General features: G+C 37.1%; 1 protein-coding gene across 7 annotated transcripts in view; it reads left to right on the top strand.

The window, feature by feature from the left end:
* PRDM5 (PR/SET domain 5) overlaps nucleotides 1-14,173 on the top strand; it is a 191,446-nt gene that overhangs the window by 15,963 nt on the left and 161,310 nt on the right. For 6 of the 7 annotated variants that reach the window (XR_013446444.1, XM_078069187.1, XM_036099221.2 and 3 more), the window contains exon 2: nucleotides 1,598-1,681. The exons of the other annotated variant lie outside the window; for it this stretch is intronic. Coding sequence is in view for 5 of the 6 variants with exons in the window: in XM_078069187.1 (XP_077925313.1) it covers nucleotides 1,598-1,681 (84 nt within the window). In the remaining variant the exon portion in view is untranslated. The remainder of the gene's footprint in view (nucleotides 1-1,597; nucleotides 1,682-14,173) is intronic. 7 annotated transcript variants of the gene reach the window in all.

Below are 14,173 nucleotides of genomic sequence, written 5' to 3'. Positions count from 1 at the left end.
GAGTGCAGAGCCTGACACAGGGCTCTGTCTCAGGACCCTGAGATCCTGACGTGAGCCTACATGGAGAATCGGATGCTTAACCGACTGAGCCCCCCGGGCGCCCCACTTCTTGAATTTCTTATACAGCTTTTCTTAACTGCCATTAAATACTGGTAAGGTCCCATGTTGAGGTGAAAAATGATTACTTTTTAAAGGAAAGCATTTTAGGGGCCGTTGTAGCTGCCTGAGAAGTGATGCCCAGTGCCTAGTTTTGGCATGAAGTGGCTAGTGAGGCAGGGAAGGATGGAAGAAGCAGAGCTGGCTTCCAGCCTATGAAATTTGCTTGCTAAACTGAATCAATAACTCTATGTTACTATAAAGAGCAGTCTTCCTGTTTCTTTGGTGTGCTTGTGCCTGGGTTATTTAGGATTATAATCTTGATTTGAGGAATCTCTGTAGGTATTTTTTTGTCCCTAAATTATCTTTAAAGAATAGGTCTTCTGGGCGCTGCCATTTTTTGCAGCTTTTCAGGACCTCTTCTCTTTATTTGTAAAATGAGGGGCTGGGTTAGTTAGCTGCAATTCCTTTAAGCTTTAACATGTTACTATTTCCAGGAGTTGGGTTTTCTGTTGTTCATTAAGTAATTTATATCCCTCAAAACATTGCTTTTGTTGGTGGCTGTTTTTCCCTCCAACAGTGTTTATCAGAGTTCCCCTGGAGGTTTTGTTGGAGTTTTCTTCCTCTTAGGAAAGGAAGGGTTCCGCTGAAGACTAGGCACAGGCGGGTTTGGAGGACTCTCACAAAGGCACGCATGGCTCTGTGTCCTCTCTGCATACCTTTTACAGATGCTCTGGCTGGACAAACCCAACCTAGCTCCCTGGCTCTCGAGTCTCTGCTTTGGTTGCCTTAGTTGAGAAAACAATGTCTCCTACCCTGGAACCCACCTCACAAGTAACTGCAGGGGCCAGCCACAGGTGCTTCTCACCTGGGAACTTGTCAAAACGCAGCTCCCCACTCCCCACTCCCAGCGATTCTGATTTTAATAAGCCCAGGATTCTGAATTTGAAACAAGTGTCCTTGTTGATTCTCATGCCAGGTTGGCTCTAAAGCCTGCACTTTGAGAACCTCTGGTTTACAGTATGCTGCCTTGGCTGTTGGAAAGATTGGCAGGGGAATTTAAACTTTATTTATGAACAGTCTTCCTCCGAGAATGGCAAGCCTACTTCTTTCTTGTTCATAATTGGGATGAGTTTATGATTTTTATGGAAACCAGGTGATTTTCTGCCTGGTGGGCTTGTCTCTCAAGTCAGACAAAACTCAGTGCTTGTCATTTTAAGACCACTTGCCAGAGGCCTTGTCAGAATTTGAATGTTACGCAATTTAACCCTTTTATGTTGGCTCCTGTATGGTGGATTCAGGCTCTTAAGCTAAAAACAGATTAAGTTGAATTTTAAATATGTAAATATTTTGTGTTGTGTAAATTAGTTAATACTTTAAATGTGTCTCACTCGTAGGGCATGAAGGTTTGGAGAAAAAAAATTTCCGGGAAAGAAATAAGTTTATTTTAGTAACTTGATTATTGAACTAACGCCTTTTCAATGTAATCATCACTACTCAGGGTGAAAAGTTTGGACCCTTCGCTGGAGAGAAGAGAATGCCTGAAGACTTGGATGAAAATATGGATTACAGGTTGATGTGGGAGGTGAGGATGTCATTGTTATTTTAAATATTTAATGTTTTTCTTTATACTATTTAGTGCATTTACAAGGCTAAGTTAGTACGTATTGATTCCAGTTGACTATTTAAACACTGGAATGTTTCAGTTTTAAGGGACCTGAGTAGCTTGAAAGTTTAGCATTAAAAAATATACTGTTGAAATATCTTACTAGACAATTCTTCTAGAACTCAGAAGTTTATAGTTCATCGTTGAAAAAGGAGTTTTCCATGCATAAGGATGTTTGGATTTTAAAATAAGCGTGTTCTTGTACTGGATTAAGAATTCAATTTCTGTAAATGAAATTATACTTTTCCTTTAACTTTTATTTCCCAGTTGTAGTTCTGATTTCTTAGAAACAGTTCTGAGCTCCTTGTTGGAATGAAAAATACCACTTTAAAATGTACCTCACCTATATTTCAAGAACTGTGACTTTGTAGACAGTCTTTTGCAATCTGAAATTTCCCTAATGCAGGGATCTGTATATGCAAATGTACATCTGTATGAGAATTTTCATCCTAGTTTATGCCAAGTATATTTGTTGCTGAGGGAGAGAAATAGAGAAGTAAAGGTATAGAGATTGTTGAAGCAAAGACTTGGAAAAAACTCATGTCCAAGAATTGTATTTGGTGGGTTCCATGAGTAGGGTAGGAGCTGAGCTCTGTGTAGGTGGGGCTGAGAGAGGTAGGATCAGTAAATCAGGAAGTGGTAGAATAAAGGGGTAGAGAGTTACACATAAAAAGTCCCTGAATGTGTATTTATCAGTTCGAGTCTGCAGAGCAACAGAACCAATAGGATGGAGATATATATTTTTTTTCCAAAGAATTGGCTACATGATTGTTGGGGTGGCAAGTTGGAATCTGTAGGGCAGGCTTACAGGCTGGAAACTCAGATAGGAGTTGACATCGCAGTCTTGAGGCAGAACATCTCTGGCAGGCCTCAGTTGGCAGTTAAGGCCTTTGACTGAGGATGAGGGCCGGCCATATGCAGTATTGGCCTCAATCTCCTTTACGTACAGTCAGCTGACTGTAGGTGTTAACCACATCTGCAGAATACCTTCACAGCGACACTTAGGGTAGTATTTGATAAATACCTGGTTACTATAGCTTAGCCAGCTTGACATAGAAAGCCATCATAGTGTATTATCTGCAAACAAAATACATTTTTAATCGTCATCCATATTGCTGAAACTGCTGGTGGTAGGCAACGGTGTTTGAGGAAGGATTCTTGAAAGGGTGATGGAAAATGGAAATTCATAACATAGTCCTCCCTGGAAGTGGAAAATGTTATTGATTTGCCTAATTTAACGTGCTGTTTTAGTTGTTTATTTTATGAATGTAAACATATTTTCAGTGGCTTTCACTATTTTTCTGTAAGGTCTTAATTTTCTCAGCAGTTATTTATTTACTTTTTTTTTTTTTTTTTAAGATTTTATTTATTTGTGAGAGAGACAATGAGAGACAGAGAGCATGAGAGGGAGGAGGGTCAGAGGGAGAAGCAGACCCCCTGCTGAGCAGGGAGCCTGATGCGGGACTCGATCCCGAGACTCCAGGATCATGACCTGAGCCGAAGGCAGTCGCTTAACCAACTGAGCCATCCAGGCGCCCTATTTACTTATTTTTTACCGTGAAGGTTTTCAGAAATCAAACATCTATGTGACAAATAAAAAGATAACCTAAATAAGTCACAAATACACAAATACCAATTATTTAAGAGGTTGTTAATGGCTTTTGATATTTGTTCTGAAAATTTTAGTGTGGTGGGTTAATGTTTTGCCCAGCTGGTTATGAGGCATTGTGAAACAGATAATGATTGTAATTTTTATTAAAGAAAGGCTTGCCTATAGGAAACGTAAGCAGGCTGTTTCTGAACTGTTCTGTAGCTGACATGCAGCAGCGGATCGTCTAGTTTTATATGCCCTATTCCCATGGGCCTTTAATGTCTTTACATTAGTACTTGTTTTCACACACCCCTACCCCCTGTCCTCTCACTCCACGGCCCAAAGAACTATTGATTTTATGTGTTGTAGGTTCAGGTAATGTTACATCCACTTAGCGATTGCTATTCTCTATTTTATTTTACTTCTTATTTACTATCCGGGTTTTGAATAAGTAATATTCTTATTACTTAAAAAAATACTTTTTATGCAACTCAGAAGAGTATTGATGAAGAGTCTCCCCTTGATGAGCCTGCTCTTTTCACTTAAGACCTTTGATCCTTTTAACCCCTTAGTTCACATGTCCTTCTACCCCTTCCTCTAGTTCTTCTTCCTCATAGTAGTCTGGTTTTCAGTTCGGATTGTCAGCCAGTCTTTTCTCTGCTGTGCTGTCTGGGGGGGCAGTGCAGGACAGGGGAACACCTCTCTCAGTGGTTTGCCTTTGGGGGGGGGGGACGTTTAAAAAACAATCAACACCTTTTGAATTCCAAAAGTTTGCTGCCTGCTAGCTTTAATACTGTTACTTATTAAGTTAACTGAATGAGCTGCTTCCCAGCCTTGAGTTATACTAGTGAAGTCCACTTTTGTTATTTTGCTTTGGAGGTTCCAGACTCAGAAGGAGCAGAGAGAAAGGAGAAAGACTCCTTCTGCAGTCTTCCCCTCATGGAGCCCTTTGAGTCCTCTCCGAGGGAGGTAGTGAGCTGCCCCTCTCCGGTGGGTACTTTGGGACTGGTTATTTAAGTCATTTCTAATTTGGCCCATAGCTACAAATTTAACCCCCTGCAGTTCTCAGATAGGTTGTCCTTCTCAAGCCAATAGTTAACTTAGTCTATGTGTGATTATGGAACATGAACCAGATCCTTAGGACAGTCTGGAAAATGGTGTCATGTGAGAGAGCATGTGGCATAGCTCTTCCTCAGTCTCTATTTGCACTTTGCTTATGGCCAACAGTTCTGGTGGACAGGGCCAGGAACCCCTAGGTGGCCATTTCATGCCAAAGAACTTGGAGGCACCGGTTAGGAATGAGCCTACTGGTGTGTGTGAGGCCCTGTGAATTTGGGACAGGATATAAAGGGATCTAATGGGATCAATTGATACTGTCTGCTGTGACCTTCTCCTCTCCCTCCAGAGGTACAGGTTGGAAATTTGTTGATGCCCACTGCTTCAGAGAATTCACCAGCACCTCAGCCTTTTTCTGTGTGGGCCGCCAGAATTTGAGATTCAGGTCTGAAGAGATTAGTCTCATCTGTCCTTCAGGCTTGCTGGTATCCTCAGATTTTTGCTTTTCTTTTGGAATTCAGTTCATTGGTAGAAGATTCCTTTATTTCTTGGGCCTGAGGCCAGTCATAAAGCTTGAGGTTGGAACCATGCCTGATTGTAAATACTTCCCATGGATAATCTAGTGGCATGAGCCCAGTTGTCTGTATTGTATTCTCTTCTGCAGAACAGTCTTTTTGTCTGCTTTTTCCTAGGTCGTTTGGAGCTTGAGGTATATTTCCTTCCAGTCTGTACCTGCTCAAACTTGCTCTAAAACCAAAATCCATTCATGTACTGTGGCTAAAACTCTCAATCGTCCTTTGTTTTTAAATCTCCATGAGCTTTTTTTTTTATAATACTTTCTTCAGTATTTCAAGGCACAGTTCAAATTCCTCCTGTCTAGGCTCTGGGTCTTTATGCTTCCTGCACATACATACCTGTAAGTTTTGGCACCTATAGAATACAACACAGATTGTACTTCTTCCTCGCCCAGCCTATTATGCAGGTATTCCAAAGTGGCTGCTGGTGTCTGCTTGAATCCTCCAAACAGCTCTACTCTGTTTGCAGTGGGTCTTCCCTTCCTTTTCCAAGACATCCTTTTGCATCACCTGTAAGAAGTTTTTGTCTAGAAACTGGTCTGGTAAGTTGTCAAAACTTGGTATCATCCTGACATTTCCAGTGGAGTCATTCATTCCTAAACTTTGCATCTATTGTGAGATCACAAAGGTCTCAATCCCATCCCTCTCTCTCTCCCGCTCATGCTGGGTCCATGTTCCTCTCCATCTTTGAATAGTTCAGCAGGTGTAGTTGGGTATTTGGTGGTGTGATCTGATGCAGATTGAGCAGAATACCATGCTACAATTTAGTAATACTGGATGGGCCTCTGTGGACAAAATGTTCTTGCTGTCAGCTAGTTAAGAACTCACATGCAGAATCTCAAAGAACCAGGTAAAACCTGGAGAGTCAAGTGAAATATCTAAATTCTGAGTGATGTTTTTACAGGAAAAATAAAATCTCTCTTACTTAGATACACGTTGATTTCTTGCTATTAAACCTTAGAGGAAAAGTATCTATAACTTGGTAGAAAAGTAATTTCTGTACATTAAGAAGAAAACAACACAAGACTTAAACTTTGCTTTTTAAAAAACCCATGCTGTTACTCTTAAGGAGCTTGTGGTCTTGTAAGGATTCCAGAACTAACACATTGTAGGGTGCGTAAAGTATGATGAGAGAAATCAACTTTACCTGTATGATTGTAACGTAATGGCATTTAAAAAATCTTACATTTGTTTACTTTTTAAAATCTATTGCCTTGAGGATTGATGAGCAAAAACTACATTTTTTTTTTTACATCTGAGGCTAGTGGAATTACCAGGGCTGTTAGTCATTACATTCCGCTAGGTACCTTTATATTAAAAAATGCAAAATATCAAATAATCATAGTTTTATTTATTTTTGTCAGCAGAAAAGATTCTGTACCTCTGTGTAAATAACATGCTTTCAAAAATACAGCTAGAGAAATATGATTACAAGATTTGTAGGTGTTTGTAAGAATTGTTAATCTCCTACAGTTATAGTAAATTATTATTTCAAAATAAATGCGCATAGCAGGTGAACTGGGGCCCCTTCTGTGTTGGTCTTTAAATATGGTTTGTTTTGGGGAACTTCTTTCCTAACCCCCAGGCCTTACACATTGGTGATGTTTCCTAATTAATAACCCTTCTCTCTATCTCTCTTTGGTTTTAACCAAGGAAGAATAGATAGGAGCCAGTTGAAGATTAAAATATCTACCTCATTAATAAGCATACAGTAACCTCTAAGTTCATGGCTCCAGAAGAGCTGGATTGGAGAATATGACTGGGGCCCACAGTCAGAGTGGGGACTTTATACTCTGCTTCTTAAATCTTGGAACATGTTGATGATGAAGAGGTTGAGGATAAAGGGGGGAGATGAAAATGGTGATGATGTAGAAGAAGGAGAAAGGCTAAATAGGAAGACAGGAAGATATATATGGGTTAACAGAATACTAATAGATTCCAACTTTCCTTTTATTTCTTAAAATTTTATGTTTTCTGGGAGCAAGTTACCATCTCCTATTTTTTCCTTTTGTGTTCAGTTGCTTTGTTTTAATGAGATTTCTTTATGTTTTTCTTCTCTTTATGATATGACTCTCTACTTATTTTATGGGAGACTATTTTGAGCAAAATATAATGGGAAAAAATGTCTATCCATTTCTGATCCAAGTTACTTGTTATCCATTTTTGTCTCAAAAATCTGAATGTACTGGTGTGGAAATAACATATCACCAAGCACTGTGAGAAAGAAGAAAATTTTCTCCCTTTGCTCTGCTGGAATCTAGAGAGTGTTCATCCTCATGCTTAAAATCCTTGACTTCTACTTTCTCCAAAGGGCTAGGAGAGTACACTATGTCTCTATATAAATATGGACATTTAGCATTATCATCTTATACAAGCACTTTGCTAAATAAAAAATCTAATGAAATGGAATTCTATTAAACAGGGAAAGGATGGGTTTGAGATGTTTGGGTATTTTAGTGTTAAAAAGAGAGGAGAGAGAATGGGCAGATGCAAATTTGAAAAAATAATGGCATTGAGTGGGTATTTAGACATGACTTGTCCTTGGGCATGCCTAATTAAAGTTTAACATGATACCTTTAAAATAAAATTTTCTTCTAATGGTGACTTGAGTTCTGCCACTTGATGAGGAGTCATCCAAATTGTGTAAGATTTTTTTAGAATTGACACTTTCTGTTGTAATTTTGCTCCTGTTTATTTTTAAATTGTGTTTTTCTTTCATGGAGAAAGAAAGAAAATAGCTCTAAATCTTAAAAGTATGTATAAGTTTCTTTGTTACAGTGAAACTAAATGTTTATATAAAGGATTTGATGCTTTTTCCTTAGAACAGATAAGTTTAAGACCTTCCAAATTTGATTTGCTTAATAAGTACTTTTGCTTTCCAAATTTGATTTGCTTAATAAGTAGTTTTGTCAAAAAAATTAAAGGCAAATAAAGATGTATTCAGATAAGCAAAACCCAACAGACCTATACCAAAGAAATGCTAGAGTAAAGGTAGCTCTTCTGGGAGAAAGAAAATGAGTTCTGATGGAAACATGGAAATGCAGAATAGAGTGAATAGGAACAGAAGGAAAATATATGGATGGATAAATATAAATGTTGGTAGTACTAAACAATTATAGTAATGTTTTATGGGTTTAAAAATATGAATAATTTATATAATGATAAGAATAATTGGAAAGGCAGGAGGGAAACAAAGGGAATTTAAGAGTTCCAAAGTTTTAGCATCATCAAGGAGATTTAACTAAATTTTCTAAAATAATAGTAAAAGATTGTTTAACTAACAAGTTAATTAAAGGAAAAAATTGGATAATAAAAGAATTTTCTTAATGCAAAATCAGGCAAGAAGTGAGAAAAAAGAAATAACTGGGTCATATAGAAAATAAATACTAATATGGTAGCTATCAATCCAACTAGATCAATAATTATATTAAATTTAAATGGGCTAAATATTTCAATTAAAAGACTATTATTAATGGATTGAATGCAAAAACCAACCTGATGTTCCTTAACAGACAATTTTAAAATATGAAGACAGAGAATGCCTGGAAATAAAAGCATGAATAAAGATATATCAGATGTAACTTCACCAGTATTTGACAAGTAGACTTTAAGGAAGTGAACATTACTAGAAATGAAGAGGGTCAGTACACTAGAAGATATATATATTTCAAATGTGAAAGCAAAAACTGAAAGAACTAGCAATAGACATAGACAAACACAATCGTAATGGAAGACTTAAACACATCCTACTCAACTGCTCAGAGAATAAGCAGGAAGATAAAACTGGAAAGGATAGAGAAATAATCTGATCAATGTAATTATTAGACATGCCCTGAGATATGTAGAATACTACCCAGTGATGGTTGATCAAATGTGTATGGAACGTTTACCACAATTAACCATACGCATAAAGCATAAGTCAATAGATTTCAAAAGATGCAATCCCATTAAAAATCCTAGCAAGTTTTGTTTGGTTGGTTGTTTTGGTGGAAACTGATTGTAAAATTGATGTGAAAATCTAAAGGGATATGAATTAACCAAAGCAGCCTTGAAGTGAAAGATCAAAACTGGAGAACTTACACTATCGGATATCAAGACTTAATATAAAGGCATTCTAATTTAATACTGTAATATTGGCACAAGGATAAGACAAATAGACACTGTTTTTGAAAAAGATGTCATCAATACGGTGGGGAAGGGATGGAATATTCAATAACAGCGAGGGGTCAAAATGATATCCTTATGGAAAAAGAGTATTTAGACCCCTAATTCACATTGTATATGCAAAATCAATTTAATATGATTATAAATGTAAACATGTCAGGGGAAAACAATCAACCTTTGGAAGAAAATGTAGGAGAATGCCCTTATGATCTTAGGGTAGGTGGAGGTTTCTTAAATTAACAATAAACACTGTAAAGGGAAAAATGATACATTGGATAACAGTGAAATTAAGAACTGTTCATCAGAACATACAATAAAGAGAATGAAAAAACACATCACAAAGGGGGAGACATTTGTAATGCATATGTCTGAAAAAATATTTGTATCCTGACTATATTAAGAACTACAATTTGATAAAAAAAAATTAAAAGAAAAACAGGCAAACACTTGAACAGACACTTCACACAATAAGATATCCATATGGCCAATAAACATGAAGTGATGGTCAGCTTCATTAGTCATCTGGGAAATGCAATCCAAAAGCATAATGAGATGCCATGATATATTCACCAGAATGCCTAAAATTAAAAAGATAGATAATGTCAAATATTTGCAAGGATTATCTGAAACTCATTTACACTGATGCTGGGTTTTTTAAATCAATACAGTCACTTTGGAAAACTATTTAGTGGTATGTACTAGAGCTGAATATGATACAATGTGGCCATTCCATTAGGCGTATTCCCAGTAGAAATATGTTCATATATTTACTAGAAGCCGTGTACAAGAATTTTCCTAGCAGCATGATGAGAAGTTGTCCCAAACTGGAAATAACCCAAATATCCACCTATAAGTAAATGGCCAAATGCAGTGTAGTATATTATTAAGCTTTGTGTTATAACTGTGCTTTACAACATGGGTGAATCTCAAACACATAACATGAGTGAAAGAAGCTGGAGACAAAGAGTCTGCAGGATTTTGTTTATATAAATTTCAAAAACAGGTAAGGCTAATTTATGAAATTATAAATCAAGATTGCTGTTACCTCATTGTGAGGATAGTGACTTGGGAGCGGGGACCTGGAAAGTCTTCTGGGTGCTGTTTCTTGATCTGTCTGCTAGTTATATTGGTGTGTTTACTTTGGGAGATTCATAGATCTATACACTTAATGTTTCTGCATTTTTTTTGGTAATTATGTTACATTTCAACAAAAAGTTTACTTTAAAAAATAGAATAGAACAGTGAACTAAAATGCCCAGCTCATGAATTTCTACTTTCTCTCTCGACCAGAGCTGTTAGGTTGTGCTGAGACCTAAACATTGAGAGCACAGCCATATGAATACCTGGATCAAGAGCCCAGGGAGGAGCAGAGATGTCAATAAATTTGGACTGTTCCAAGACCAGAAACAAAGCCAGTGTGGCTAGTGGTTAGTGCCTGAGGGGCCAGATGTAGGGCACTGGGTTAGAGGTTAGAGAGGTAGTTATAGGTCAGATCACAAGGTTTATTCCAGCAGCTAAAGGATTGGATCAAGAGAATGATACCCTCTTCATGCCCTGAGAAGAACACTGTGTCTTCTGGGTGGAGAACAGGCTCCTGGAGGGAGGTGAGAGTGGAGCAGGTACACTTGGTCTGCTACTATAGTCCAGGAATGATTTGCTGGAGGCATGGACTTGGGCCTTAGCAGTGGAGTTGGTGAGAGGTGGTGGGCTTCCGGGTGTATGTTGTTGGAGGTAACTAACACCGATAAGGCTCGCTGATTGATTGTGTGTTGAAAGGGAGGAATTCAGAATGACTTTTAAGTTTTATCCTGAACCATGTGGGTGGAAGGTGGCGATGGGTGTGAGATAAAGCATGCGGCGAGTGAGAGTGGAGGGGGTGGGGGATGGGTGGATTACTACACTGTAAACTTTGGAAGACCCGGCATTGTCCTATTGATCTGTACCCCTTAGGGTCTTAGCACAGATCTAGGTCATAAATATAATTGAATAAAAGTTAAAGTCATTTAATAGTATTGAATAAATCATTCATATTCCATAAGTATTTTTTATTGAGGTATAATTGATATATAACTTTATACTAGATTGAGGTGTATAACATAATGATTTGATATTTGTATAGACTGCAAAATGTTTACCACAGTAAGTCTAGTTAACATCGATATTCAGTAAATATATTGAATAAATGTATACACTATTTTTACCATTGGCATTCTTAGAAAATATGTAATTTAAAGGTTAAAAAAGAAGAAACTTCTTGATTCCCCTGGTATTTTACTGTGTTGGGTTTGCCTACTTTGTAGACATCTTTTATTTATCGCTGTTGAGAAGATGGTGATTTGACTAAAATATGGTTTTTAAAGGAGCTGATTGGTTGGACATGAAACTGCACATTCTGTTTAGATGTTTTTTTCGTTCTTTGCAGTTATTTTGTGAATACAGCTGTTCTGATGTTTGGGAACTTGATTCAGCCCCAGCTTTCCAATGTGTTTCAGTTTTTGGGAAAAATGTTTTCAATCTTAAAATCTTTTATTTTTCTTTAATGTTTATGGAAGTCCTTTTAGGTGTTTGGAACAAAGAAGTCTCTTTACCAAATGTTTTTCTTTTGCAGACGATAACATTTTGTTTTAGGTTCCAAATGGAACCACTTAGTGTAGACATTAGTGGGAGGATAGCACCTAGGAAGCCTTGTAGAATGCTGGGAATCCTAAAACAAATGCCATAGTGCATCCCTCCTGACACTAGTCCTCTAATAAGGGATAAAGCAAAGCAATTGAATGTTACATGTCTTCTGGAAATTCTACTTCTGGAAGTTTGTTTTGTGGTTGTCCTTTGTCTGCCCTTCACAAGGTGGCTCCCACCTGAGCTTGGCAACCAACTTATGGCCATTCAGCCAAACCTGAGGTGTAATTAGAACAATGTTGGGAATCTAGGCAGAGTAGTTTGGTTAAACAAACAAAACAAAACAAAAAACAAAAACAACTCAATCTGTATTGTTGGAGTATTTTCGCCATATTTGTGATTCTGATCAACTTAGAGCACCACAGAAATTTTATCAAATAGATACATTTGGCTACAAACAACAGCAACTCCAACTTATTTGAATAATGAGGACATTTCCTCAAATGAGAGGAAATTCAATAATTAAACAGGCTTCAGGGCTGGTTGATTAATTAGCTTACTGATGTTACCCAAGTTCTCTCCACCTCTTGGCTCTCTGCTTTGCTGACCTTGGTAGTGGCTTAATTCTCAAGCTGATGGCAGGTACCAAGCACATTTCAGACAGGTAGTGTCCATAAGGAGCAAGAACACATTTTCAGGAATCCTCTTCCTAATATGTCACATATCCATTCTTGAAATGGCAAAAATGGGATTGCTCTTACCCAGTCAGACATAACCTGGAGCTGGTATAGGTCAGCTTCATAGGTGAGGGTGGGCATTGGAACAAGTTTATTTAGTGTTCTTTAGGGGAGGAGGGTGGACAGAATGTATACTCCCCATGAGAGTGACGTTATTGGTTCATACAGCAACTCTGTCTCAATGCTTACTCTGTTCCAGATGATATATTAGGCAGTGGGTTTACCAAGAGATACAAAAAATACCTGGCAGAGAAGGTAAAGCTTGATATCTGGTAAGGAGTGCAGTATGTATATTTTCCATTATTTCTATATTCTCCAAATGTTTTGATGAGAAAGCACCCTTGATTAAAGTCTTTGGTTATCAGGACTTTAAAGTCTTTGGTAATCAGGTTAAAAGAATAATTCTAGAGTTTGAGGCAAGTATTTCAAGTAGAAAGTATAAAGGAAGGGAGGGAAAGTGTAAATGAAGAGAGATGCATGTATCAACCAGATTATTATATTTTCAAAACATTTATTTTTCATTACACAAGTCACATGTGACTACATGATGTAAAAAATTAGAGCAATATACATGAAGTTAAAGTCCCACATTTTCTTTTTTCTGTGTATCTTCTCTTGTAAATCATTTTGTGTGCATTTCCATACATATGTAATACCAGTAGGAATTACATGAATTTTTTATGTCTGTCTTATTTCAACATATGCAATAACAATATTGCACATCTGAGATGTGATTACTGAGAAAGCCTTGTCTCCTTCACTGACAGTTTACACATAAATGTAGGAGGCATTCGTGAATGTTTTTATAGCAGCTTTATTGAGATATAATTCACATACCATAAAATTCACCATTTAAAATATACAATCCAGTAGTTTAAAGTATGTTTATAGAATGTGGAGTCATCAGCACTATTTGATTTTAGAATATTTTCATTACCCCAAAAAGAAACCCTGTACCTATTAGCAATCATTTTTAATATTTTATGTACCCATCAGTGTCTTGTGTAAAATTACATTTTAAAGAGCCATATTTCTCTAAATAATTTTCTGAACACTTTAAGTCCTTATAGTGAATGTTCCATTAACTTCTTAGGACTAGTTTCAGGGAAAATATTTCAGATCCTTAGAAAGATCTCTGAGCAATGAATATATGCATTTTTGGAAGTAGAACCGTTAGCAGTCCTGGGAGTTTTATTGGGAATTGGTGTATGTTTTGGTATTTATTGCATAAATAAAAATAAAGAAATTTCATGAAATTAGTGGTAATCATATTTCCTGTATTTTTAGATTTCTAGCTGCATAATAGAACAAGAAGACAGTTAGTAAAATAAGAGAAAATCACCTTTAAGAAAGTACAGTGTTGTGGCATTAGGGGAACTGATATTTGTTACCTCCTAACCCTGTAATAGCTAATAATTCTATTTTCTTTATACTGAGAGCCAAAAAAATGAGGGCCAAGGGGGACAACCTGAGTAATGTACTTACATTAAAATCTCTTAAAAGCTTCTAAAAGATCTTCTAAGATGACACTTTAAAAGCACCGTATTTAACCTTAAGTGTGTAGACCTCCACTGTCCAGTATGATAGCAACTGGCTACATGGCTGGGGCTGTGAGCACTTGATATCTGGCTAGTGTGACGATAAACTGAATTTTTAATTTTATTTACTT

This window comes from Halichoerus grypus, chromosome 3 (assembly GCF_964656455.1).
Source record: "Halichoerus grypus chromosome 3, mHalGry1.hap1.1, whole genome shotgun sequence".
Taxonomy (NCBI): Eukaryota; Metazoa; Chordata; class Mammalia; order Carnivora; family Phocidae; genus Halichoerus; species Halichoerus grypus.
This window is presented reverse-complemented; position numbering and strand designations above follow the sequence as displayed.